Raw genomic sequence first — 26703 nt, forward strand, 5'->3', positions numbered from 1 at the left:
AGCGCTCCTAAGCAGCAGCGTCATTTGAGCACTGTTCCTTCTTTGTAACCTCTATTTTAAGAGCTCTTTAAAGTTTCAGGCTCTGCATCTCCTTATTTCTTAAATATCAACTTAGATACTACCTGGAGCCCAGTTCAGGCTGCAGGACCTCAAACTGGTTGTCTTTCTCTGCCGGTCAAAGCTCCTCATTTTCACCAGGAGGAACGACTGCGCTGTATTCATGCGAGGACAAGAAGTTCATCTTCTCAATGCTAAGTAATTATTTAGTAATTTCAGGTTTTCCTCTGGCTGCAGAGTAATTGTTTAATGAAGCAATGTGCAGATTAACAAAGAGCCTAATGAGTCAGGCGAAGGAAAAACAACCATTTAGAGGTTTAGGCTTTATTAGGATCCCTATGAAAGGAGTTAAACCCAAAGTATTTCAAGCTTCCCTCATTCTGCCTTAGGGATGAGCAGGAATATATATGAAAATGTAAATAGTTTTCTTTGTTATTGTTCTAAGTTTTGCACAAAATTAATGCCTATTCAGAAAGAAGCTTCTGTTGTTTAATACAGAATCATTTGCATGTCCAAGTTCGCAGTGACTGAATCCCAGTGGACATCCAGTGCGGTTCACTGGGTAAAGAGCACCAGGGTCTATGCAAGCAGCTCATGGAACGCTCCTCCCTGTCTCCCATCGCCAGGATTCACAGCTCCCCATGAACACAAAGACAAGGGATTTTTAAATAGGTCACACAGAGGCTGGGTGGTAATTACAGAAAAACGTTAATCAGATTGGAGCCCGCAGAGCTGCTTATCTCTTGCAAGAAGCCTTTCTAATATCAGGTCTTTCTGCCCATCTCAGGACAAACTGCCATGAAGAGCACAATGGTCACACGGAAATACCCTAGAATACACAAATCTTGCTTGTTGCCAATTCTGGCCTCATTTTGATGATAAAATACAAAACAAAACAGAGAAGAAATAGAAAACATGTAAATGGATCTTATTGTCTGAAGACTGTGGAAAGCAAAGCAAGAGCAAGCATGGTCACTGACAGACTGTTGTCTTTACAGCTTCTGAACACGCTTCTCCACATCAGCCCATGCCTGTATCTGTTTCCCTTCTTGTGCCTCAGTTTTCCATGAGAATCTCAGAGAAATCAGTATAAACTACATTATTGCTGCAATTTCACCACTTCCACTTCATTTTTAGTGCTTTGTTAAAGATTTATCATATTTTTTTCCACTATCAAAGGATTAAAACACATTCTACCCAGGCCAAGCCCCAGAACTGCAGCAGGCAGCTTCCCACTTGCACAGCGTACTCCCAAATCCTTTAGTTATCACTGCTCTAGGACAGCTTTATGTACATGTGCTACAGCTACTCCCATGTGAAGCAGCCACTTCAGCAGCACCTACTGCTACCATTCAGGCTACAACACTCCAGGGAACCCATGCAGTGGTTTCAGATACTAAAATCTTTACAGTTGCTCATTGTGACTTCCTCTCGGTGCTCAGTGCCCTGGTAACAGAAGAAAATAGGTGGCCCAGTTCAGATTTTTCAGCCCAAAAGAGCTGAAAGCAGCTCTTTGGTGGTGGTTTAAGCCAAACCCTGGTCTTGTGTCCTCCCTGCCACCCTGTGCTGCACTGTAGAGGAGCAGACGGCCAGGATGCAGAGTGCTCTCGGAGAACTACAAGTCAGATATTGCTTAATTTGCCCTAATTTTCTCCATAATCACAAGACACAAAAAAGAGGCTTTCAGCATCCGCCACACTGACAACTTGTGCTTTCCTGGCTAAACCACCAGTTCTTCTAGAGGGACATCTTGTAACAACAGCACAGGGTTACAGTCACACCCAGAAGGGTACCGGAACAACCTCTCAGGTAGAATGAGAACGTCAATGAGTGGTTTTGCAATTGCACTCGTTGACCCCTCTTCTACAACAGACTTTTCTTTCCCCTCTGGGAAAACTGCTGGTTTCTGCTGAAGACAGTTGATCTTTTAACAAGACAGCAAAGGATTGATACAGCAGAAATTCTGCAGAGCCTCAAAGAGCTGCCAAAATCAAGAGGCTGCCGGGAACTCAGAAACAACACCACGGTCCTCTTAGGAAAACCTGCTTTTGTCAAACAAGGTCACAGTGTCTTTTCTAATTCCTCCTCTTCTTTTCTTATTACTGTTACATGTTCCCACATCTGCAGAGTAGGGAGGCCAAGCACCAGTTTTTTCCATTTTACATTTTCCCCTTTGGAATTCGACAGTATCTTTTGCCAGAGCAATTAGTATTTGCTGTTGTTTTAAAAGGAAAAACCCTACAGAAATGAAGGCAAAGGATGAGTCACAGAGAGACCAATAATTAGGCCATGTGTTCAATTAGTTTTCCTGCTTAACTAGTCACTCTTTAGGAAATGCTCAACCTTTGATGTGCAGCAGCAACTTACCAATTCATTAGGCAGAAAGAAGCAATGCAAGGAAGGAAACCTCAGGAACTGTATCAAAGCCCAGAGATATCTAATGAGGGAAACAACAGCATCAACAACAAAAAACAGGCACAAAAAAGGTGGAGGCTTCAAATTGTCTGTTTCAAGTATCTTGGCTGCACTTCCTTTGAAATTAAAACTGTTGGGAAGCAGACAAGAAGAGAGAAAAAGGCAGCCTTGTTTGATCAGAAAAGCATCACTGTTTCCTTGAAGGCTTGCCACAAAGCATACAATCTATCCGTACTGTAGGAGACACTTCCTCATAGACCATCCTCCCGGGTGGATGGCAGCTGCAGGAGGCAGCACTCCATGTACTGTACTGGATTAGAGAGAAATAGGAAAACCCTTTCTTTAAAACCTGCACAGTTAAGCACAATGGGACACACACGCTGCTGGGAGTCTCAACCTGGCACTAACAGCTTGGGAGAATTAGGAATACAGCCATAGTTCAGGTAACTACCATGTCTATTAATGCCCCACAGAGGAGCAGCCATGCCTGCCTGGGATGAGTACCGAGGTTCTCAGTTCCCTCAGGCCCACTCCAATAAGGGATTGCTGCAGTTGCTCCTCCTTGGTTATGTCACCTCTTTGAGCTGGGTGAAAAAATGACAACCACGTAAATTAAATGGGCTGGAAAGACCTCGAACATGCCTCGATCTGCCAGTTCAGATGTGTTACTGCCTGTCTCTCAGTAAGTGGCACTAATGTAAGTAATAGAGCATCCAAAAGAGAACAGCATAAGGCCAGAAGCAAAACTGCTGCCTGACGGTGTCCACATTAACACCCTGTCCTCGGTGACTGGGGATGCTGTGGATGCAGGAGTTTGCAAATCCCAGTATCTGCCTTCCAGCCACCCTTCCCAAAGGCTTTTAAAAGCTTATTTGATCTTGCCTTACAGATCTGTCCAGCTCTTCCCCTATCTGGGATTTTCATCCCCCTTCACAGGTCATAGTTCTCCTTCACTCCAGGGGTGTCTGTTCAGGTGGAGCTACAATGAAATACAACTAATTCCATCGATAATTTGTCTTAGCAAAAAAGGAGGAAGCAGGAGGAGAACAAGGGAGACAGCAAGGAGTTAAGCTTGAATTAGAAAAATCAATACTGCAATTGCCTTGTTTTATCTAGGCAAGTGGCTATAAGGGGAAAAAAGTTCTTCGAGGTGGCTCATTGAGTGAGATGAGAGAATTTTCTGGCCAGTTTAGAGTTAAAGAAAGAAACTGGTCAAAAGCCACAGCCAACAGAAAGAAAAAATAATCTATAATTTCATGCAAATTTAATCAGCATATGCTCCAGAGCACCTCGTACCACATCCTGAATTATGTAACCTGTGCATCATGCAACCTACAGCTCTGCCTCTGGCTACACAGCCCCATTCTCAGAGGCGAACACACAGCAATGGAAACAAAGGAAACTTTATTGCTGGGGAAGGCCAGAAGCCAAGTGATGAGGTGCCCATCACGAGAGCGGGGAGGGAAAAATGGGAAAGGCTGGCACCCTTCTAAGGCAGGCAGTGATCAGCAAGCAGCCTCACCTCGCAGCATCCCGTACAATGCTGCGCACGATGATCCTTTCACACAGGGGAACTGGGGCTCCCTGTGCTGCAGCTCAGCTCAGAGAACTCCAGCCAAGAGGACGCAGAAAGCCACGCTCCCAAGCTGCTCCACACGGGCAGGCGACTGTGCAGAGAGCAGCAGCACCACCTCCACCCCTCCACTCACCCCTCTGCTCCAGCTCTGCAGAGCCCTGCAGCAGAGCCCAGGTCCCAGCTCTGCTGGTAAATGGGTGTAAACTGGGACTTAAGTAAGAATAACTTCTGCTCATAAAATCCCCGCTAGCGACTGTATCTCCATAAAGCATCCACTGCAGCAGCCCTCGGAATTCACAGTCTGTTATTCCTGTTTCCAACAAAGTCTGTTGACTTTTAAACTAAGGAAAGTTCCTGCCTTTTGACTGGCACAACGTGCAACGCTGCCAAGAAAACCGAATTTGCATCCAGACAAGGGGGAAAATGGTCGCTACTTACTGCCAGCACCAGCAAACTACTGCTCTCCTGTCACCTACACAGCACTGCACCTAACACAGGCACTGCTCTGCAAAGGGTAATGAATGAAGATCAGCAGAGAAATACCATTTCAGTGGATCGATTCTTATCCAAATATTTGAAATCCAGCATCCATGAGGAATCTCCAATGGACATTTAAAGTGGTTTATTCTGGGCAATTAAAGTGATGTAAGGTGCAGCCTCTGCTAAAGGCTCTCCTTGTCCACTGGGTTCCCCAGCCACTCCCTGCACCCCCAGGATGCCCCCCAAGGCCAGAAGAGAGTCCCAGGGAAGGTTATTCCCTTCCATCAGGCTGCATTTGCGGAGGGAGGGGCGTCCTGGGCTCTTCTCTTTCACTACCTCTTCCTCCTCTCATCCTTAGCTGCCTCAGGAGCTTTTATCTCCCTTAACTGAGCCTGCTTTCCAGACTACTCTCAGGGTTAACCCCTTCCATGCCCAGTGAAACTCAAACCCCATGACCCAAGGCAACACTAGGTAAGAGCTGTCTTGTTTTTCTTTCTCCCTAGCATCCAAATTCTCTTCACATTGAATTCCAAGAACTCTTACTTGTTCTGTAAATTCTTGATGAAGACAGATAAAGGCAACAGCTTTGTCATCTCCTCTCTTCCCCCAGTGAAATTTTCTTCTGAGAATTGCAATGAAATGACTGGATATTGTTTAACTGCAGCATTTTGCAGATGAAACAATGGCTGGAGTGGGTTTTACTCCTGCAGCACACAAATTTATGTTGCTACACAGCAATAAAGCAAAGCTTTAAATTTAATCAGGACAAATACTTCAGGCAATGGCAAGCTGATAGATTATTTAGAAAGGGACTCAAGAGCTGGAAGGAAATATGCCTCAGCCTGGGAGCCTCCAGAAACAAAGAACTTTCACGCTTAGCCCTTGTCAAGCTTTTTCATCTAAGCTGTTTGTATTTAGTGCATTTGAACAACCTCCAACAGCTATAAGCAGACAAGGGCTGCACTGGAAAGGGTGTCACAGGACTCCACACAGCGTTTACTGCTGATATCATCCCCTGCGCAGGGGTTCCCTCCACTTGTGCACTCACAACCAGCCACTGAGGAGGTATTTCCTAGTGCAGCACCCTGCTGACAGCGCAGAAACATCAGCTACATCATGATTTGGTCTCTCTTGCAGAGTGCCTGGTTTTCCCCAAATTGTCCTCCTTCCATCAATTCTTCAACCATTCCAAACCACTGAGAAATAGACAAAACTAGATGTATTAGTATTTATATGAAAGGTCTAGGAAATTCAATAATGTTCCTATTGTTTTATTGCAGATGGCACATCAGCTCTTTATTACTGCAGAAAACTCAAGGGCCTTGTAGAGTGCAATAAACCGGCGCGTGTTCTGCTTTGCAATGCTCCACAGGGCTCTGATTTACTGGCCAGAACCCGGCACCTTCCACACAATCACTGAGCTCAGTGATTGCCTCGTGCTCGCTGTAAACCCTTCACGGTGAGCTGAGGTGAGCTGCGGCCGGCCCACACAGGGCCCCGCTGCTCCCCGGCGCCCACCCTCATTCTCAGCCGTACGGGCTCCGTTCTTAAAGAGCAGAGAAGAACGTTTCTTTTCACCTTTGCATCAAGATGATTTCCTCTCCTACTGGATTTCAGACACTATTTGAGTTTTCTGCCCAATTCCTGGGCTGCAAGAGGCAGTTTAAAAGAATCAAAAGTCAAAGTACCAAGAGGAAAACCAGGAAAATCACAAAAGGAGAGTCTTGTCTCAAATATACACCATCCGTGCTCCAAGACAAGTCCTTATGAAAATACACTTACAAAACACTTCAGGAAAAAGCATTCCCACAGACAGTTACCCACAGATTTAGTAATGTGGGCAATTCTCCACTAAACCCAGTAAGTCCCCTTCAGGATATTAGGCTTTTACTGAATGATAAACCCAGCTCTAGTCAGTCAGCCCTGAATAAGGGAGCAGGGAAATGCCACACAAAGAGCTAAAGAACCAGCACGAACTGCATTTACATTCAAATTGTTCTGAATATAATATTATTTCCATCAAGTTTGAATTAGGAAGTAGAGGAGGGACCTGGAATGCACCCAACAATGTTCACCCGCAGCCTCCAACACCACACATGCCCACAAGCCTTTTTCTGGTGACATTCTCAGATCTGAGGTGGGGGCAATCTCTGTGCATTGATTTTATAAATGACAAACAAGTAAATGGCTGGAACCCATCTCTGTTTAAACAGAAGGACTGATTACAAATACCTAAGGGCACAGCTAACACAAGGGCCTCCTCCTTCCAGGCATCCTGTACAGAGGACAGGAAAGTACGAGGAACTTTCCCAACTACAGACCATACTCTTACACTAATACCGAACAGACGTTACAGAGCCACTCAGTAGATTATTTATACATTAAATAGTGAGTAATGTTAGAAACAGAAAGTACAGCCCTGGTGCTGACAAAACCCACACATCATTACTGAAAACAATCTAAAAGGAAGAGGAGAAACCATGTCTCCTTAAGAAAATGAAGATCAGATAAGTGTGCACACCACATCATAAGGGAAAATACGAATTAAAGCCCACCTGCAGGTAGGTTCATTCAGTGAAGTTACTATTTCTGCTCTGCTTACACATTACATGCTTATAATGATAAATTTATGGTTCAGTAGTCAATAGTCCAGGTACTTTGAAGAGGAATATTCTGACCCAAACTGCCTAGAGCATACAGATAAGGACATGAACATGCTGGGGAATGTTAACAGAGAAGAGGATTCTACAGCTCAGGTTTTGAATCTATTTGGAAAATGCTGCAGACTTCAAACGTCATTCCTTTAGATCTTCCTGTAGTTTATTTACTGAGACACATGAAACCATGAACATTCAAAGATCCAGAAGCAAAACACTTCCCTGGTGTGAGAGATGTTACCAGAGAGGAAATAATGAGTCAGTTGCTTGAGTGCTGCTTTAACTCCTGCTCTGATTCATAAAGTGCTGCTACTATCCCAAACATTCATTTTCACAAACATCTACACACATCATACTTTAGATAGAATTGACAGTTACCAAGCTTTGAAATCGTGTTTCAAAACAAACCCAAAAGCCTTCCTCAGCTACTAACTGCACAACATCCACAATAAAGTCAGAGGAAGCTCAATTTAAAAGAATCACTGTAGAACTTTAAACAACCCCCCCAGATGTGATCAAAGAGAGTGTGAGCCAAGAGGGGCATCAGCTGAAAAGCCACCGAATTCAACAGCTGCAAGAATTCATTCACACTGATGGAGGAACCAGTGCTGCAGGACCACCAATGCCACATACAGACACGTGTCTTTGTGTCCAGCCTGTGCAGAGGGGAAGCCCAAGGAGCACTTACTCTTGGCTGCCAGTTCTCATACTGCTTCTGTAGATTTGCACCAATGGTTTCCAGAGCTTTCTGAGGACCCATTGACAGAGGATCTAGGAAAGAGAATAAAAATGAGCATTTCTGACTGCACCTGAATCGCTCAGCTTGACAAGAAGCAGAAATTATTTACAATTCTATGTGCATTTATACCTTTATGCTTCTACAGAATCCAGATCTACAACCTGGGAGACCAAAGTCCACATGAAAGCATGGACACCACCCCCCTTCACAGAAGGAAAAAGCCAGAGTCTTTCCATCCTGTCCCTTTCCAGTGTTCTGCTTGCAAGAAAGATTGTTTCATGATGTTTTAATGCAGGTTCCTTCACACATTCCATTTCAAATTCACAAACACTGCATTCTTCATGGCAAAATGCATCCCCAAATTCTTCACTCCAGTACAAATTAAACACCATTAAAGACTGTCAAACTTGGAAGATTTTTCTCTCTAAAGCAGTAAATACAGTTGTGTTTTGAAAGACAGGAGAGGCACTGCATTTGTTTCCTTCATAAGGAAAAGAAGGTTCTATAGTAAATAATGACAAAAATTTAAATTGGTTAAATATTTGATGATAAATCTATTTTCTTGCTGAATGCAGAATCCTGCCTCACTTACTTCCATTGCTGACTGCTCCAGTGAGCACACTCCAGCTGAAGTTCCTGGGAAGTTAATTGTCACTGGGTAATTACCCCCATCCATCCATACCAGCACAGCTCCATCCTGTGTGCTTTATTCAAACACCACGGCCCTGTAACTGACACTAGTACCAAGCTTCAAAGAAACCAGAAGCTAATATTTTGTTATTTAATATAAATAATTCTATTAACCAAATCAGTGAGTTATTCAAGGCAAGGTTGGATGGGGCTTGCAGCAACCTGGTCTAGTGGAAGGTGTCCCTGGAGGTGACTGCTCAGACCCCAGAAGCGTGCTGTGAGTTAATATGCCATTAGCTACTGCTCAAATTAAAAAGGAAACAGAAAAATAGCATAAACACATCAGATTTCTTGTTTGAGTCCTTCAAAAGGACCAAACTGAACTTCAGAAAAAGAAATTTAAACACTTCACGTGCACTTTGAGAGCAGAGGAACGTAGTTTGGAGACCCTGGAGTGCCTCCAGAGCAATTAATGTTATTAAAAACACCCTTTGTATAAAAATAAAGTTCCCTGGTGCCATTCCAAGAGCCAAACAGTGGAAGTAAATTATTTTCCTAAATATAGCTCGTGCACCAGAGTCATGACGTGAGCCCTCGGCCTCCCGTGCTGAGCGCACACGTAAGGCCAGAGCCCTGCAGACACCGGCCAGGACCCGGCCGGTGCAGCCACGGCACGAGGCTCCCCCGGTGCCTTCCCCGCGCCGGGCTGACACCGCAGCACAGATGTCAGCTCAGGCCTCATGCTGCACAAAAACAAACCACTTGAGATGCTCTAAGGGTGCACCTGGAAGGTGCAGCAAAGCGCAGCGTTCACGCACCGGAGATCTCAGCTCGGCTGTAAGCAGCAGCAATTGCACCAAAACAACTGCCACACTTCCCCACACATCTGGCAAAGATGTTCCCACCATCCCCACCTTGAGCTGCTCTGGAGAAGGTTGGACAGAGAAAAAACTGCAGATGTTTTGCCATGACCTTTGTCAGAAGTTGGCTAGGAACGGGAACAAGTACTTGTGTATAGCTACCCACTGAACATTTCATCATGAAGCTGCATTCAACATTCTGTCTGCTGATGACAGTCACTAATAACTTCATTTAATGACTCTGCAACGCTCCTCATTCTCTTTGCTCTCTCCTCATGTATCAATGAGCAACTAGAGCTGTTCTCTCCACTGAATAGATGCATTTGTTAGTGCATGTTCATGGCTTTTTAACTGCTTTAAAGTCATCAGCATTTTTAGGTTAAAACTAACGAGCTGCCATGATTCATAAGCAGGTACAGCAAGGTTAGAAATGAGATGTTCTGCAAGTTTTTAAGGAAATGCAGTTTGTGCAATGGTTAATTTGTTCTGCAGCCTAATGCAAGCCCCGCAGTTCAGGATTACAGAGCTCTGCATGTTACTTCCTGAAGACTGAACATTTTCAATTCCTAGATAAACCCCAAATCTCTCAGAAAGCTTTCTTACACCAGGTATTTTCTTCTAAAATTACTTCAGGTAAGTCTCGTCCTGATAATCAGATGTGATCTCCAAAACCAAGGCAACTTTTCATTTCTTAACAAAACCCTAGGAATTCAGTCCAACACTGCACCACAGCAGCAAGCCTAGGTGCTGGAACTGCTGGCAAGACATCACTGGGAATAATTCCAGGACTTCTGAATTCATGATCCCAATTAAATTAGCCTCAGAGCAGTCACCTCACCATGCAGTAAAGTCCATGCATTTGACACAAGCTTATTCCTACACTGTATGAGGCAGGGTAATTGCAAACCTTTGCAGATCACAGCACGCTAAAGATGTAACTGCTCAGAGATTTCCTTAAGTATTTATAAATCCACAACAATTAAAAGCAAGCCAAGCACCTCATCACCAGCTTGTCTTCTCCACGCTATCCCATTTCAGAACAAAGCAGGAAAATGAGCCACGGCAGCAGCTACTGCTGGACTCAACTCACAGACAGTGAAGTCGGATGCCCCATTTCCTTTTGTTCATCCCAGTTTTAACTCCAGGAAACACACCACTTATACATTCGCATATGTAACTGACCACAGAGTTAGCTGGGGCTGGGAAGTTCTCAGGACTTACCGATCCAACACTCCAGGCGGGCACAGGGAGTTGTTTTCACCACATCAGGAGGGTCCACACCAACGTTTAGGCACAAAACTAAGGCAACACTGACAGTCTTCATCTGCAAAGACAGACAATAAAACCCTTGCTTAGTGTAAAAACAAAATCAATTTCATTTGTGCTGGATTTTTACCACTGCTGTAACTTGTGAAGGGCTTCAGTGAACCTTTGTTACCTGCTCTTCAACACACACTGTTCCAAGCAGGGAATGACTGATGCAATTTTTCATGTTTTTTAAATAGATCAGTACTGAGACTTTGAGTGACTATTTGGATGATTATTTCCAGAGCCCATTCTTCTTTTCCAGAGCATGGAAATGGGTATCAGCAGACTTCAGCTGCTCACCTTAAAATAGTCATTGTCCAACTGAAACACATTATTAAAACATGAGAATGTGCTATTCAGGGTCCCTGATCAATATTATAATAGAGCATGTCCTTTCTAATATTAAAACTAAAAACATTAAAAGGGAAAAACACCCAAGTGAACAACTAAACCATAACAACACATTCACTCTACTTTTTTGTTTATTTTCTTCATCATAGAATCATAGTCACGGAATGGTTTGGGTTGAAGGGACCTTAAAGCTCCTCCAGTCCCAACCCCTGCCATGGGCAGGGACACCTTCCACTAGAGCAGGTTGCTCCAAGCCCCTGTGTCCAACCTGGCCTTGAACACTGCCAGGGATGGGGCAGCCACAGCTTCTCTGGGAAAAGTCTGTGCCAGCGCCTCAGCACCCTCACAGGGAAGAGCTTCTGCCTCAGAGCTCATCTCAATCTCCCCTCTGGCAGGTTAAAGCCATTCCCCTTGTCCTGTCCCTACAGGCCCTTGTCCAAAGCCCCTCTCCAGGTTTCCTGGAGCCCCTTTAGGCACTGGAGCTGCTCTAAGGTCTCCCCTTCAGGAGCCTTCTCTTCTCCAGGCTGCCCCAGCCCAGCTCTCTCAGCCTGGCTCCAGAGCAGAGCTGCTCCAGCCCTCGCAGCAGCTCCGGGGCCTCCTCTGGGCTCACTCGAGCAGGTGAACGTCCCTCTTGTGTCGAGGGCCCCAGGGCTGGACGCAGGACTGCAGAGTGGCCTCACAAGAGCAACTGCTTATCCTGGATAGCCTCGTCCCCCCTTGGCTCCCCTGCCTGCTCCTGCCTCCAGCTGCTGCTTCAGTATCAGCCCCTGGAACCGATGGGCAGTATATTCCCACTGCTTGTGGAGACACACGAGGCACCACAAACCTACAACATCCAAACCCAGTGATGCCTCACTTCCTACCAAACAGCTGCATGAACCAATGACTCAGTGCTATGGCCAGTTAGAAACATTGCTTGAATATTAGTATTTCACATCTTTATGCTCCTTTCTACACTCCCTCATCCCAATACCTAAACCAGAGAAGGAAAACAGAAGTAAGGTGGCCCATGCTGCTTCCATCACGTGTTCAGCACTCCCTGGCTTGTCGGAAGCAAGGCCTCCCACACCTCCACTCCCCAGGGTGCTCACTGCAATTCCAAGCAGCAGGCAAAATAAGAAAAAGAAAAAATACCCAAACTTCGCACTTACAGAATGAGCAAGAGCCACACAAGTGTGTAATTTATACAGAAACTGAAGCAGAGAGACACTGTTCACACCAAGAAGGGAGGACAGGACCAGTGTCTGCTCACTCCCATGTCTATGATGGGGAACCCGGAAAAAATTAGCATGAAATCTGATTAATTATGTTCTTACTAGCAAAACCCTGCAATCATGTGGGAGTTACTCATCCTCGAGCTAACGAGGAATAAGCAGCACTTCCCAGAATCCATGAAAAGGATGAATAGTTCCATATTTTTTCCATTTCGTCCCCTACGAAACCTGTAGGTTTTAAAAGAGGCCTGGTTATAAATGTTATAACTATGTTATAAAAGAGGCCTGGTTTTTACAGGTGATCAGAGGTGACTGGGAAGCTCCAGCCCCCAGGCACCAGCACTCCCTGCCCTGGGCTCTGTGAGCAGCGCCGCTCCTGCACGATGGGCTGCCGCGCTGAGTGGCAATGGATGAAAACAGTTCCCCTTAGTCTTAAACCTGAAGGAACAGGCTTCCTACCCAGAACAGCAGAAGTCTGGCATCCAATACTTCAGTGCCTTATTCTTCCTCAGCAAGAGCCCCTGGCTTCCTTCCTGCTCCTGTTTCATGTACAGCACTGACTACTGCACCAACAGACATCACGTTACTTCCATATGTATTACAACATGTGATTTGAAACCTTTCTGTTCCTTCTGAGAAGCCAGCAAAAGATACACAAATAACCTCATTTAGAAAGCACCACCTTTCAGGATCGTTATTTAGTGACATCTTTTCCTGCCTTCCCTTTCCCAAACCCCATCAAATAGATTTAAAACATGAGGCACACGGCTCCTGTTGAGGCTTTTGGCTTGTCCCACCTGTGCACCAGGCGAAAGAAAAGAATGAATCCCATTTACAAAAGATCTTAAATACCCCTTTACTACGTTGACCCCTTATTATGGAAGTGCTAAGTACAGCTATAAAAATATAATAGGAAATAAAAGGAAAAAGGAAAAAAGCTCAACCAGCCTCCAAAACCCTCCGTGCTGCAGGGTGTTAGAGAGCCCCAACACTGGCAAACACATTCTGAAAACCCAAAAGGAAACAAAGAAAACCACAGGACAAAATAACTTCTTAGAAGTGGAAACACACAAATGATTCCTTCACTAGAAAGGATCCTGCTAAACAGTCTTTTGCTTCTCATTTATTTATTGTTTCCCACTTGTGGTCTAACACTGACTTATTCTCAGCGTTTTACTAGCAAGGTCTGGCTGTGACTTACGCTGATCTTGATTTTCTGTTCCCAAGCTTGGTGTTTTAAATAAGCATTTCTCCTTGAGCACCAGAAACTTTGTAGCATATTTAAAGCTTCTTAATACTAGAAGTACGGGGACATTCTCATTCATCATTAAGACAGTGGAAATTTTCTTCTCTACATTTCAAGAACATATCCATCGGAATGCACATCACTGGGTTGTTGTTAGAACTGAAAAATGAAGCAGAGAATATTTGGCAAGCTTCTAGGAAAGCCAATACCCAAAATGCTTTCTCAGCAAAGCCTCAGGATCAAACCCATAGAAGCTCTAAGTGTGGGCTCCTCTGGATAGAGTGCGATTTGTATGCTTAAAAAAAGATGAACTGGATACAATTCACAACTTTGTGTTGCATCCAATTGAAAACTGTTCAATAACTGAACTTGCAATACTTAAACTGCAAAACCCACTTGGCCAGAAAGCTCTTCCTGAGAAGTAACAGTAGTGAATTCAACCCCCAAATCCATCAAGAATGGGAGTAAGTGAACAGAGGTACTTTGGTGTCTGTTCAGAAGGGAAGATGCTTATTAAAGCTTTGACATTAAAATTCATACATTAGATTAAAGGTCAGAGAACTTTTAAAGTATTTTTAATTTGCCTCTGATTTCATTTTGAGACAAAAGAGATTTGCAGATGAGGGAGTAACCTCAGACCAAACCCAGTGCAATCACTGGGGGTTCTTACTGTTGCTAACCTGTTCTTACTAGTTAGTAAGGACAGCTTAGCAACTAAGGAGTCACATCACTGCTTCATCTTCTAGCCCAAGTAATACCAAGAACTAGTCAGCCAATCAATTTCTGAGGAATTTTGTGGGAAGACCCTCACGTAACATTCCCACATGGGCACTTTAAAACCCATAAATATTTTATTGCCACACTGCAATCTTCAAGCTGAAAACTTTCTGTTCAAACGTTTTGCAGCTGAACACTCAACCCTGATCAACCTGCCTGGGTTTATGCCAGGAAGTTAAAAGTGCTTCTGTGAATTAACACAAACACAGCGTTAAACATAAAATATGTGCTGCTACATTATTGTACAGAGCTGAGGGTGAACTTATCTGCATTAGATACAAACACTGATTTCCAGACTGAGAAATCCTCACACCCGTCTCCTTCGGAAATCCTCGCTGGCCGCCCAGCTCAACCCTCCTGCTCCTTCAGGGAATTCATTCCCTTCCTGAAGGCTTTTTTTGGACATTTTTCTTCATGTACACTTACACAGATTGAATACAAGCCTCTCAAGCAAAAGGCAATGCGAGGTAGGTGCTCCTTGGGTGACTGCAAGATGCTGACTGCTCTGGAGACATGCCATTAAATACTCCAACAAGGAGTTCTCCAAACACTGAGCAGCAACAGCAATGTTTAGCAACATGAAACATTGTTCTCCCTTTGGTTTCAGCTGCATTCATTCTGCAGCACCAGAAAATCAGGTTTTTTCCTTCCCAAGCCTCATGGAAGCATTCTCACAAGACAGTGGCCCATTGCAGGGGCTGTGTGCTGGAGGGGGGCTCTTAGGGTGATGGGATTCATGGCATACCAGCCACAGGAGGAGATGGGCACTCTGAACTCTGGCAACTTCCCTTTCAGGCTCCCAGCTGAAAGGTGACAAGTGGCAACACTTTGTCCAGTGCTCTCTAACAGCACAGGCATCATTTCCAGGACTCAGGCACTAAACACACCACTGAGGAACACTGGTTTGCAAATCAACTGGTGAAAAGGCTGCAAATCGTGAACAGGCAGAGAAAACCTTGACCTTCCTGGTCCAGTGGATCACACACTTCCCAAGAAAGCTTTCTGAAGGGAGTGACTCGGAAGGTATCCCACAGGAACATGATTTATCTCTGCCTGCCACCGGGCAGAACAACATAGACCCTGCCTGCAGAAGCAGGTACCTGGTGTATTGCCCTTCCATCAGCCTCTTACACCATCAAGCCCTAACCTGGTACTCTCCCTTTACCCCTTCCACGCCACACTGAGCCAGGTGATCGAGAATCAAGTGTTACTCTTCCTTTTAATGGCTCTTCCCTTTAGCAGGTCAAATACCAGAAGAAGAGATGCGCCAGTCCTCTTCAGCTCACCAGCAACGTTAGCGGGGTAAAACAACTAAAAAGGAAGCTTCCAGTTTCAAAGAAGGGGGTATTTTTATACAAAGTTTAAGAGAAATAAATAGTTATGGGGACAAAAAAAAATCTCAGTGTGCTTCTCCTCAGTGATAAAAATAGCAGCATGCAAAGAAACACTGCTAGTTAACATTAATAATTCAACACCTCTGCAGGTAGTCTCCAGCCATCTGTAGCCCAAAAGGTCAGTTCCTGCTGTGACTATGGTGACAGCATACACTAGATTCCTAGATCAACTCTTCCACAGTGTTTGTTTTCCTTTTCTAACCTCTCTATTCCACACTAATACTCTGAATTTTCTTCAGAGGTTTATGATGTCCAACATGTTTGTTTACCCAGTGAATGTAGGCGCTACACAAAGTTCAGGAGTAGTCGGTAATGCCCACACAGCTCCTCACAAAACAGCCTCTTCACTGCTGGCTTCACCGTTTACTTTACAAACACTTCTGACACCTCTAGATGAATTACTACTGTCAGTCAAGACCCAATATATTTATACACCTTCTATTTACTTGCTCTGAGAACAGGGTGCATCTTCTCTGGGTGATGCGACCTCAGCTTCTGAAAGTCCCTCTGAGATCAAAGGTAATCGTGCACGACAGCATCGCTCTTCAGATTAAAAACTACAAAGTCAAGTAGGCTGATAGGCTCTGTCATAGCAAAGCACCAAAATACTGCCTTTAAACCACAGCTTAATGCATAGAATCAAAATGGTGTTCAAGTCCCTGCCAATCATTTCTTAAAAATAGGAAGCAAATATTTTACTTCTATGATCTTTGCTTTCTTTATACAACACACAAAAAGAATCAATAAGCCATTTTCTAGATGTTATTCCTCATTTGATCCGCGACAACGGCTTTCCTTCTCACCTCAGCACAACTGTGTATCTGCTTTGCATTCTGTACAGGCTTCTTTCCATCATTCCACCACATTCCCGCTCCTGTCTAGCACTACCTTTCAGAAGGCGTTCATGGAATCACAGAATCATTTAGGTCGGAAAAGACCTGTAAGCTTACAGGAGCAAGGAGGAGAAAATGATAAGGAGAAGATCAAGTCTGTAATTTCAACAGAAGCGTGAGGAACACAAAGATGAAGATGTCTGGTTGTGTTGAGAGTCACACAGTTCAGAACACTGTCACCTACTGTAGTGCGAAGCTATGATGTGGGATAAGGAAAGCCATTAACACAAACCTGTGTTAAGTATTTCATTACATCACTTCCTGAGAGAGGCACCTATACTACATTTTTTACAGAAGAACAGGAGAGCAAGACAAACATCTTGGGTTTATCAAATTTACTTAGAAATGCCAGTTAAAGCTATGAGACACAGAGCGATCAATAGGCTCCCTCGGTTACTCATGGCCATCTACGCCATCCAGTCACCTCCGGAAATGTTCAAGGGCAGAAGCTCAGCGCAGCAGCAAGCCAATTAAATCAGTATCTCAGAGAGAAACATAAGAAGCCCCCAAACTTCCCAGAAAACCTACATAACCCACAGAGACAGAACTGAGACTCTGTCAGCCTTGAAGAAAATGTAAGGGAAGAGGGAAGAAATGTAAGACCCAGAGAAGTGTTAACAAAGCACGTCTAAAACATTCACTGAAGGTTACCTTCAGCCTCTCAGCCATTGAAACACACACAATGCCAGAGGACAGGAGTGGTGGCTGGCAGCAGAACAGATGTTTCACAGTTTGCACCACGAGAGCTTCGTGCGAAGCAGCCGCTACCATCTGGCGATGCACGACTGCATGAGGTTCCACCACTGCTTATTAACATCTACCACACTTGAGAGCTAAAGGTAAAGCCTCACATGGTGGTACATATTTTAATTAAAGTCTGCAATTTCCAACAATAGCCCAGCACTCGGGTCTATCTTTCAAGGTGCTTGGGGGTTTTTCACTGTCTGTTCACAGGCCTTGCAAATTCCTACAAGCATGCTGGGGGCAGGAGGATAACCAGCCCTACAACACACATATATGCTGATTTTAGGTAGCAATAATTGCCTAACTCCTCTCCAAACGCCATATGCTCAGCAACACTAGTCGCCAAGACAAAAAAAGTGAAGCACATTATATATGTGTTCTCTTGTTGCATTTTGTTAATGGAGAAACACAGATACAGTTCTTTTCTGTCACTCCCTTTGCTAACATGCTCATTTTACATCCCCTGCACCTCAGCTGAAGTGAGAAAATGCATAAGATGGGAAAGAGATTGACTGAGTTGAAGGTTTCGGTGTTTCCTGCTGGTGTATGGAGATGAGACCTTTTTCTTTCAAAGCATGTAACAGCCGTACTCTGCAGAGCTGTTAATCAAAGTCCCCTCTCTGCTCAGACATCAAAACGTGTAGATAGTGGTAGATACAGCACAAGCGTCCCAATCAATACACAACCACCTTCATTCAAAATGATCTTTGTTCTAGGTTAGAGAAGATCTAAATCTATAACTTAGCTGACAGTGCTCATTACTTACAGCAGGAGACTCAGTGTAGGGAGAAGGTGGCATTTTGTTTGGCTTTACACATCTGTAGGGCAGCGGTGCCCTGTACTACCGCTCAGTTCACACACCTCACTGGGCAGCAACTGCCACTTTTAGGAACTATTGAACTAAAATGGATTTCAACTACTGACCTACAAGAGAGGGAAATTCACACTGTTGCCAGCTCTCAGGGCCACGCTACAGCATCAAAGCCAAGTGCTCCACGCCAGTCCTCCTATGAGTTTATCTTCATACCAGGGGAAGAACGGAAACTATGTACGTACCATCTGCATTAGATCCCGGGCTACTCACTGGGTTATGAGTTTCCTGAATTGTTGCTAGCCCGTGATCAGGCATAAGCAAACAGAAAACAAATACTGAAAATGGAGTAAGTCAAAGTAAAGAGAAGGCTGCTGCCAAAACACGAACTCCCACCCTCTCCCCCCACAAGATTGCTGCTGCTTCATTTCAGCTCACAAGGAACACACTGAGAGACACTCAGCCAAGGGATGAGCCTCCAGTGCTGGAAGCGTGAGCGGCAGCCAGGCCACCGCGCCTGCAAAACCTCCTTCGATTGACACAACCCTTTCAAGCTGAAATGATGTGTGCAAACTTCCAGTGCTGCTATCCTTCATTAACCTCCTCTGACACACGAAGCGTTCACCATGCAGGCAGGTGAATTCTGCTTGTCTGAGTTAAGCCCATTTGCATGTGGTTCTGCTTTAATCTGCATTTCCATAGAAACCTCATTGTGTATTCCTCTGCTCATAAAAACAGGATTTAATTCTCACCCAGCAAGTTAGGAGGCAGCAGGAAAAAAATGCTAAAGTAAAACTGTTACAACCAGCTTTGTGGCTCTCTGCTCATTTTAGAAATCAATGTAAGTACAACAAATCTTAATTTAAATATGCTGAATTTGGTGGGAACTTGTCAGTAAAACCTGGTGTGTTTGAAATGTTTTTATTTAAATCAAGTTTCCTGATTCAGTTGCTACTGAGGCTGTGAGTTTAATTCAATACACAAAGCATAATTCCAAGCCTCTTGTGATAAAAATACCCTTTAAATAAATAATAGATCAAAGCAGTGTCACTTTGGTGGCACATGTAGTCCATGAAAGCAGGAGACGAAGGATTAAATGTTTTCAGAGCAGTCCCTCTGGATGAAAGGGAGGAAGTCAATGTTCAGCTATTTTATCTAGATTTAACACTCATTACTTTTCTTATTTGATCCTTCTCTCTTATTGGAATTGTGCCTTCTAAAGAACCTTCAAGTTCCTACAAACTCTGGGGTTTTCAGAGCAATGAAGCAAGATGAAAAAACCAAGTAACTCCATTCCCAAATCTCAGTGAATCATTTCCCATTAACTACAGCAAAGGTAGGATCACTCCCAAGGACTGCTCAAGACGATGAATAAGAGCCAAATCTGCCACTACCTGTGATTTTTCATGATTCACAGGGAAAACAATGCCACAGATTTTCCTGCAATTCAGGCAAAGAGACACTTGTTTTGGTTAACCTTTGAGAACTTCTTGATTTAGGTAGGCTGGGGTGTTTAAATACAGGCAACAGTTCTATCCTGAGCTTTGACAAGTTAATGTATCAAATTCAAACTAAGGGAATGCTTTCCACATTCTCAAGTGACACCCAGAGGCACGTCCTCTTCAACCCTCACGAAAATCTCTTTCAGTGGCATCTTGAGGAGAAGAGCACACCTGAAGCCACTCAGACCTGGCTTGTGGGAAAGGGAGGCAAGAACCAAGGAAAGGAAGCTAAAGGGAACCAGGGGATGCAGCAGACCCGCAGTCAGACTGACGCTGGAGGGAAGTGACTACGTGTTGCTTTTAATATGAGGAGCAAGAAGTAATAAACACAGCAGCAAGTTTGTCCAAACAATACCTGATAAAGCTGTCCAGATACAAATGATCTATGAGCAGCACCCCTGATCCTGATACAAAGGAAAGTTATTTGGTTCAGGCTGGCAGTGAAAACAGAAGGACCAAACAGAAAATTACAGATTTGCTTCCGTTTTCTTCATTTATAAAAATCAGACTCTGTATCTTGGAGAATTATTCAGGGTCCAATTCCACTAAGCTCTTTCACAGCGAGTAGCACACTACTACATGAAGAGCACTCCCTTCCCAGTATAGAATACTTTTAGAAGAGACTTCAACTCCTCAGGAGTAAGTATGGTCAGAACCAGGCTGTGATGATCACTGTGACCACTGCACTCTCCATTGAAATTACTCTCTCTGGCTGCAACATGCGTGTGAAACATTTAACAACAAGTACAGAGAAGACAGCTGATTACTCCCACATTACTCATGCTTAAGCTGTACAACCTATTGATTATCTTGATCAAGTCAATGTCATTCCCAATTTAGAAAAAGACAACTCTGCAGATCAGGAAATAAGTGAACAGGAAGCTTCACAGGAAGGCAGAGGGATCACTAAAATAGACACGCAAGCTCATCACACCTCCACAGTCTACTAGAGAAAAACCTCTTCTTTGCCAAAACCCTTCAAAGAGGACGTACCACAAGACTTTGTGTTCTGTGCCTCATTTAAATTACATCCCAAACCCCTCAATTCAACCCATTAAAGATCTGCCAAGTTAGATTTTCAGTACACGACTCTACTCAGGCAAATGATTCTGGTTCAGCCAGAGCCTTCCCCAGAACTTCACAACCATTTGGTGATGGCCCCGCTAGGAACATTTCAACTCACGTACGGCATCCTCACGCCTGGTCATAATGCCTCTGGAAAGAATCACAGGTTTCAACTGCAGTTCCCAAGTTATTTCATAGTGTTACAAGAGGGATCATAAACACAACAGAAGATTGGTCACCAAAAGAATTCATGCATATTCATAAACACAAAGTTATGGGCAGAGCATCTTTGAGACCTGGAGAATCCCATAACCCAAAGCACATTCCAAGAATAGAACGAGAGGTGCTTGTTATCCACAACATTTCTTGGGTGCTTTGTTTGGTTGCTTTTAACTTAAATACCTAATTTGGACACAAGTTTGAGACCCCCCCGGCAGGGATCCTTCTTTGCCACACTTGGCTTTATCAGTTTAACACACAACATACATTCAAACACAAGGGAAGCACCTCACTTTAGTACAGTAAGTGGTTCATCTCATAACCCTTTCCTGCCATCAAAATCTCAGTTTCCCACAGACAAAGAATGCTTTAATTTCATATTCCACACAACATGCTGGTGGCAAGCTTCAAAACCACAACGCTTCTGTGCATCTTCACCACTGCAGACAACTCTAATGACTACACTTATTGCACTTTTTGCTTGCACCATTAACCTGCTGATCCAGAGAACACTTTAACACCTCATTAGTTTTATTGCCTTTCCTGAAAAACACCAAGTGTCCAAATTTCATTTCAAACTCTTAAATGAGGGAATTACTCAAAGAGCGTGTTTCCATGAGCTCTGAATTAGTACTTTTGACCCATCTCCATGTTTGCTTCCCGCAGTGCCATAGGACAGGCACACAAACTACTGGATCAAATACCCAGCATTTCATGTGAAAACAGACTGCTGCCTGAGGTACAGCAGCCCTCTGAGAACCTAATCCTCCCTTTCCACCACTTATCCCCCCCACTCCTCCTCCAAACCCCATCCTGCCCTTGAGCATTACCCGGTCCTTCATCCTCCAGCTCTGAGCCAACGACTTCGAGCCTTCGATCTTCTCGCAATGCCTTTTCTTCATAAAGGCCAGAGGCAAGTTCCAGTCAGTCAGGTCGGACTCATCCTCTTCCCCAAGCCCCAGAAGAGGCGACTGCAGCATCTCAGACTCCATCAGAGAGGAAGTACCAGGCAACAAGTGAGCAGCAACCTCCAGCCCAGCCCGCAGCGGGGGCCGAGGGATCCCTCCGGGAGGCGGAGGCTCGGGCTGGCGGGGGGGAGGACGGGGCAAGGGCAGCGGGAGGCTCCTCTCCCAGGTGTGCAGGTAAGGACGAGCCCGGGGGAAGCAGCGCCTTCCACCCGGCGACTCTCCTCCTCCTCCGCCGCCCGCAGACAGCAGCCCCGGCCGGGCTCGGAGGAAGGCGGCGCCGCCCGGCCCCGCGGAGGGCCGAGGTGCCGGCGGGGACCGGGCCCCGGGCCTCCACTCGCGCCTCTAGCCCTGCGGGCCCTGCACTCTCTGCGGCGGGAGCCGCGCCCGGCCCATCGCGGCTCCCAGCTCCCTCGCACAGCGGCGGGCCGAGAGCAGGTCGGCGAGCTGCGGACCGGGAGCGGGCGGGAGGCGGCGGGAGAACGGGAGACGCGTCCTGCGGCGCCGGAGAGCCCGACTCCTCTCACAACCACACCAAGGAGGCGGCCATCTTCCCCCGGCCCACAATGCACCGCGCTACGGGCCGCCGCGTGGGACAAGCCGGGCTGCCGCGGCCCAGCCGCCGTTACCATGGTTACAGCGCGGCCTGCCCCGGGCCTAGCGCGGGCCGGGGAGCCGGGAGCCCCCGGGAGCCGCAGGGCTCAAAACCGGCCGCGCTGTTCCAGGCGGGCGGGGATCGCCCAGGTGAAGGTCCGCGGCGTGCCCGGCCCTTCCCCCGCCGTGCGCGGCACCGGGATGTTGTCGGTGCTCAGTGACAGCCCGTCCCGGTGCCTCCGGCGGGCTGCGGGCTGAGTCCTCACCCTGCACACAGGGCAGGACCCCTCCGTGCCGCCTGCTCCCCGTGTCAGCGGCCTCGCCGAGCCGCATGTCCCCGCGGCAGCCAGAGGATGCCATGTGCTTGTTCCCTCCTGCAACGCCGAAGGGACAAGTTCGTTGTTTAACTTTGAGGTGCTGAGAAATAAATACACAACAAAATCCACATGACTTAGGTTCCCATCACTTCATAGCAACCCATGTTGGAAGGGACTTCAAATACAACCTTGTCCAACCTTTCTAGGCAAAGCATGACCTGGATGAGATGTCCCAGCACCCTATCCAGCGCTGGGGAACCCACCACTTCCCTGTGGAGATTATTCCAGTGGCTAGTTGTTCCAGTGTGAAAAATCTTGTGTCCAACCACAATCTCCTCAGGAGTAACTTGTGCCCATCAGCCCTCATCCTTTCCATGTGATTCCTTGTAAAAAGGGAGTCTCCATCATCTTTGTAGCAGCCCTTTAAATACTGGGACATGGTGACAGGGTCTCCCCTGAGCTTTCTTTTCTCTTTCTCACCTCAAGCAGCGCGGGACTCACTGCACAACACGCCGAGCCTTCCAGGCACCCTGCCCTACAATCACAGTTCTGAGGATCTTCACCTTGAACAGACACAGAAATAAACCTGGGATGTCAGGCTCGCGGTGCTGAGCAGCACAAACACCGCTCCAGTGTGTCCTGGTTTCCCCAAACACAGCGTGCCATGGCACAGGCTCAGGCACTGGTCCAACAGCGCCAGTTCTCAGACCTTGTCTCGGTTACCTCAGTCATTTACACTGGGGCAAAAGAGCCCAGGAGTGGTGAAACCAGGCAATAGACTCCAGCAGAATGGTGTCTGGTTTATGTTCATCTGGGAGCAGAAGCAGATGTAGTATTTCAGGAATATATCCTCTTTGCTACCAGATAAACCGAAGGTTAATGAATATCAAATATTGCTCCTAATGAAGTTCCTCAGGGTGTTTGCTCTTAGCAGTAATCAGTTCCAACTACATTCGTATTCGTAATGCTTTAAACGTGTAAAAATTACTTCAAATTAGAACTCAAAGAGCACATGTATAATTTGATTTATAGAATCATATTGATTTTCATTAGTATTTTCAATGTGTTTACATTTGTGGAATATTTTAAATGCAAAGACCTTTCTCTACAATAGATTGGAAAATAATGTTTCTCGGAGGCTCTGGGGTGGCCAGCGTTTGCTTTTGCTCCTTCGCTTTACTGACTGAGCTGATTCATTGCTTTACGGGTGCTTTGTGCCGATAGCTGATCATAACTACATGATTGTTATGGAAATGAATTGCCATGGCATAGAGAGCACTTATGGTGAGGTTTCTGCTAACCTTTAATGAATCCCTGGTACCAGTGGCACCTACACAAAGTGGGAGCAACAATCCCCACACACCACCTGAAAGAGCTACAGGCACTGGAGCTGTAGGGTGGCTAATCCAGCGCTGCGGCTGCACAGATGGACCCTTGTGCTGGTGTCACTAATCCCAGCTCTCGTCAGCTTTAGGGAGCGTGTGCCTGAGCCAGTGCCTGCCCCACCAGAACGTGCTGCTCTGCAGCCCCAGAGCCACCAAAGTACCTCTGAAGGACACAGCTACCAGAGGGCAGAGAGCACAGATCTGCCCCACTGCCCATGCGTACAGATACGGACCGTGTGCTTTCAGTCATCCAGGCTGAAAGGGCTGTGCATTCCCCCATCCTCTGTGCACCCACGTCCTGCCCCACCATTTCAGGGACTTCTCACATACTGCCCTGCTCCCCTGAGGCTCTCGGTGCTCCCAGTGCTTTTATCCCATCCATGCCAGCATCCCCACTCCATCCCACCAGATAGGGGACAGGGAAGGTGGCAGGAGGAAGACTCCGCAGAGCAGAGCCAAAGTGACGGCTTGGCTGTCGGAATGAGAACCAGACGGCGAGAGCGGGCTGTCAGCACACTTCCCACACAGCTCTGAATGCACCAGCTCTGAGCTGCAACGCTTCCATTATCACAGACATGCACTTCCCAACAGGACCTCAGTCTAGACCTGCAGCTCTCCACTGCACTGTTCCCTTTGCAGACCCATCCTGGCTGTTTAATTGCATCCTTTCTTGCCACTGCTGGCCAGGATTCCCTGTGCTGCCAGCTTCTCCGTACTGAAGGCAGCATGTGGTGATGCATGCTGCTGCCATGGACCCCCCCATTTCCAAAATCCAATTCCCCAGATTCTGAGCAGAATAACATTAAACTGACAGATTACAATTATTCTTGCCTTAGATGTATAGGCTGATTGAAGGTCCCTGCACACAAGAGGTTCTTTATACTTGCAGGATAAAGCAGCACAGTGCTGGCTTAGCAGCTCTTTATGCTCAAGCTGTGCTGCATCAAGATGTATACAACTTTCCACAGCAGAATAAAACCAGACGTGTTTACGGGATGCCCGTGGACACAGATGCACATAGGCACACACCACTGCAGGCTGTATGTGACCTGTTCTCTGCAGCAGAAAGCCCAGGGCCCGTTCCCACACTGGTAACGGGGCTGCACACACAGACTGCTCACAGTTTTGACAACAAATATTCCTCCGGTCCCTGCGTAGTGATCGAGGATGGAGCCGCCAAGGATGTGGGTTATGTTTTGGGGTATTGCAGAAGACTCAAACAAGAGGAACATCAGAAAGGCAGGCTGTCTGAAAAATAGGGGGACCTTATGTGCTCCTCATGATATTCCTAAGGCTGCTGTGCCATTTCTACAGCTAATAGAACCCCATAAGAGTCTGCAGGCAGCAAACAGTGCCAGTGCAGGCAGCAGCTCAGGCAGGGGCAGGCTGAGGCAGGGCAGCATCAGCACATGCGTATGCAGAGCACCCCTAACCTCAGCAAAGGGAGGGCTGCTCTAGTGACAGCTTCTGACACCTGCCTGGGATGAAATCACCTCTGTGCTACATAATACATGTTATTTTTTTTAATGCATGATGAAAAGGGCATAACATTTAGTTTTAGCAAATCTGTGATTGGGAATTTGTGAACTGACCAGAGCCAGTAAATATCAAATGAAAGAAAAATTATCTGCACTTTATCAGCTCTCTGAATAACCCTTGCAAATATCCTTTCCTAAAGGACACGTGCTGCAGGTCAGTGGGATCAGTCTCCATTTGAATTCCTAATTTTGCATGTTTTGATGGAAATCAGAAGGAATTGATTTACTCAAAAATAGCTCTGGCAAGCACTTGGCCCTGGTGGCATATGCTCTCTGATAACGAAAATCTTGAAGGTGGTGGTCACGGGCTCTCTGATCCCTTGCAGATCTGTGCTTTAATCAAAACAGCTCATCCTTTTTCAGTCTCTGTAGGGCAGGAACCAGAGAGAGACATAAATAACCTTCCATCTATATCGCCATAAAAATTAGCTGTTAGAAGTTATACCATTCCCAGGACTTCTTCCACTTCATTCCACAGCCCAGTGTCAGGTCCAGGTGTCTTTCATGGCACAGAAAATTCTGCAGCTTTCGCTCAGGTGAGATACTTCTCCACACCAGCAGGTCATGGTCAGCCCCAGCCCACCAGAGTACAGAATCTAGGCTATGTATGTGCTTCTCCTCTGGGCTGTTTGGGGGCTTTCTTAATGTTCTGATTTTGTTTATAATGTTTAATTCGTATTCCTCCAGTACCACAGGCTCTTAAGACCTCCAGTGATGGAGACTATATAATTTCTCCAGGCAATGTGCCCTTGACAGCTAATTTCCAATGTAAAATTAAAGCAGACACTTCTTTCCTACCCTCAGTGGGTAGAGAGAACAGCTTATTTCTCCATATGGAAGTGAAACTAAACCTTTTTAGCTCTTCCCAGTTTGTCCAAACCTTTCCTAATTCCAATCCCATCTTGTGATGTGCTCTAGGCACGCTCAGCTTCAGTCTGAAAATCTCATGACCATGTCTCCTAATGC

General features: G+C 45.9%; 1 protein-coding gene across 2 annotated transcripts in view; it reads right to left on the reverse strand.

Annotated features, from left to right (window-relative positions):
* The window catches only part of RPTOR (regulatory associated protein of MTOR complex 1), a 119151-nt gene extending 96680 nt beyond the window's left edge, over positions 1 to 22471 (reverse strand). The window contains exons 1-3 of one of the 2 annotated variants that reach the window (XM_030506234.1): positions 21769 to 22471; positions 10636 to 10738; positions 7874 to 7956 (exon numbers count right to left, since the gene is read on the reverse strand). In XM_030506234.1, the coding sequence (XP_030362094.1) occupies positions 7874 to 7956; positions 10636 to 10738; positions 21769 to 21930 (348 nt within the window). In that variant the 5' untranslated portion in view covers positions 21931 to 22471. The remainder of the gene's footprint in view (positions 1 to 7873; positions 7957 to 10635; positions 10739 to 21768) is intronic. The other variant, XM_030506235.1, reaches the window with a different exon arrangement.
* Positions 22472 to 26703: the final 4232 nt, after the last annotated feature.

This window comes from Strigops habroptila, chromosome 14 (assembly GCF_004027225.2).
Source record: "Strigops habroptila isolate Jane chromosome 14, bStrHab1.2.pri, whole genome shotgun sequence".
Taxonomy (NCBI): Eukaryota; Metazoa; Chordata; class Aves; order Psittaciformes; family Psittacidae; genus Strigops; species Strigops habroptila.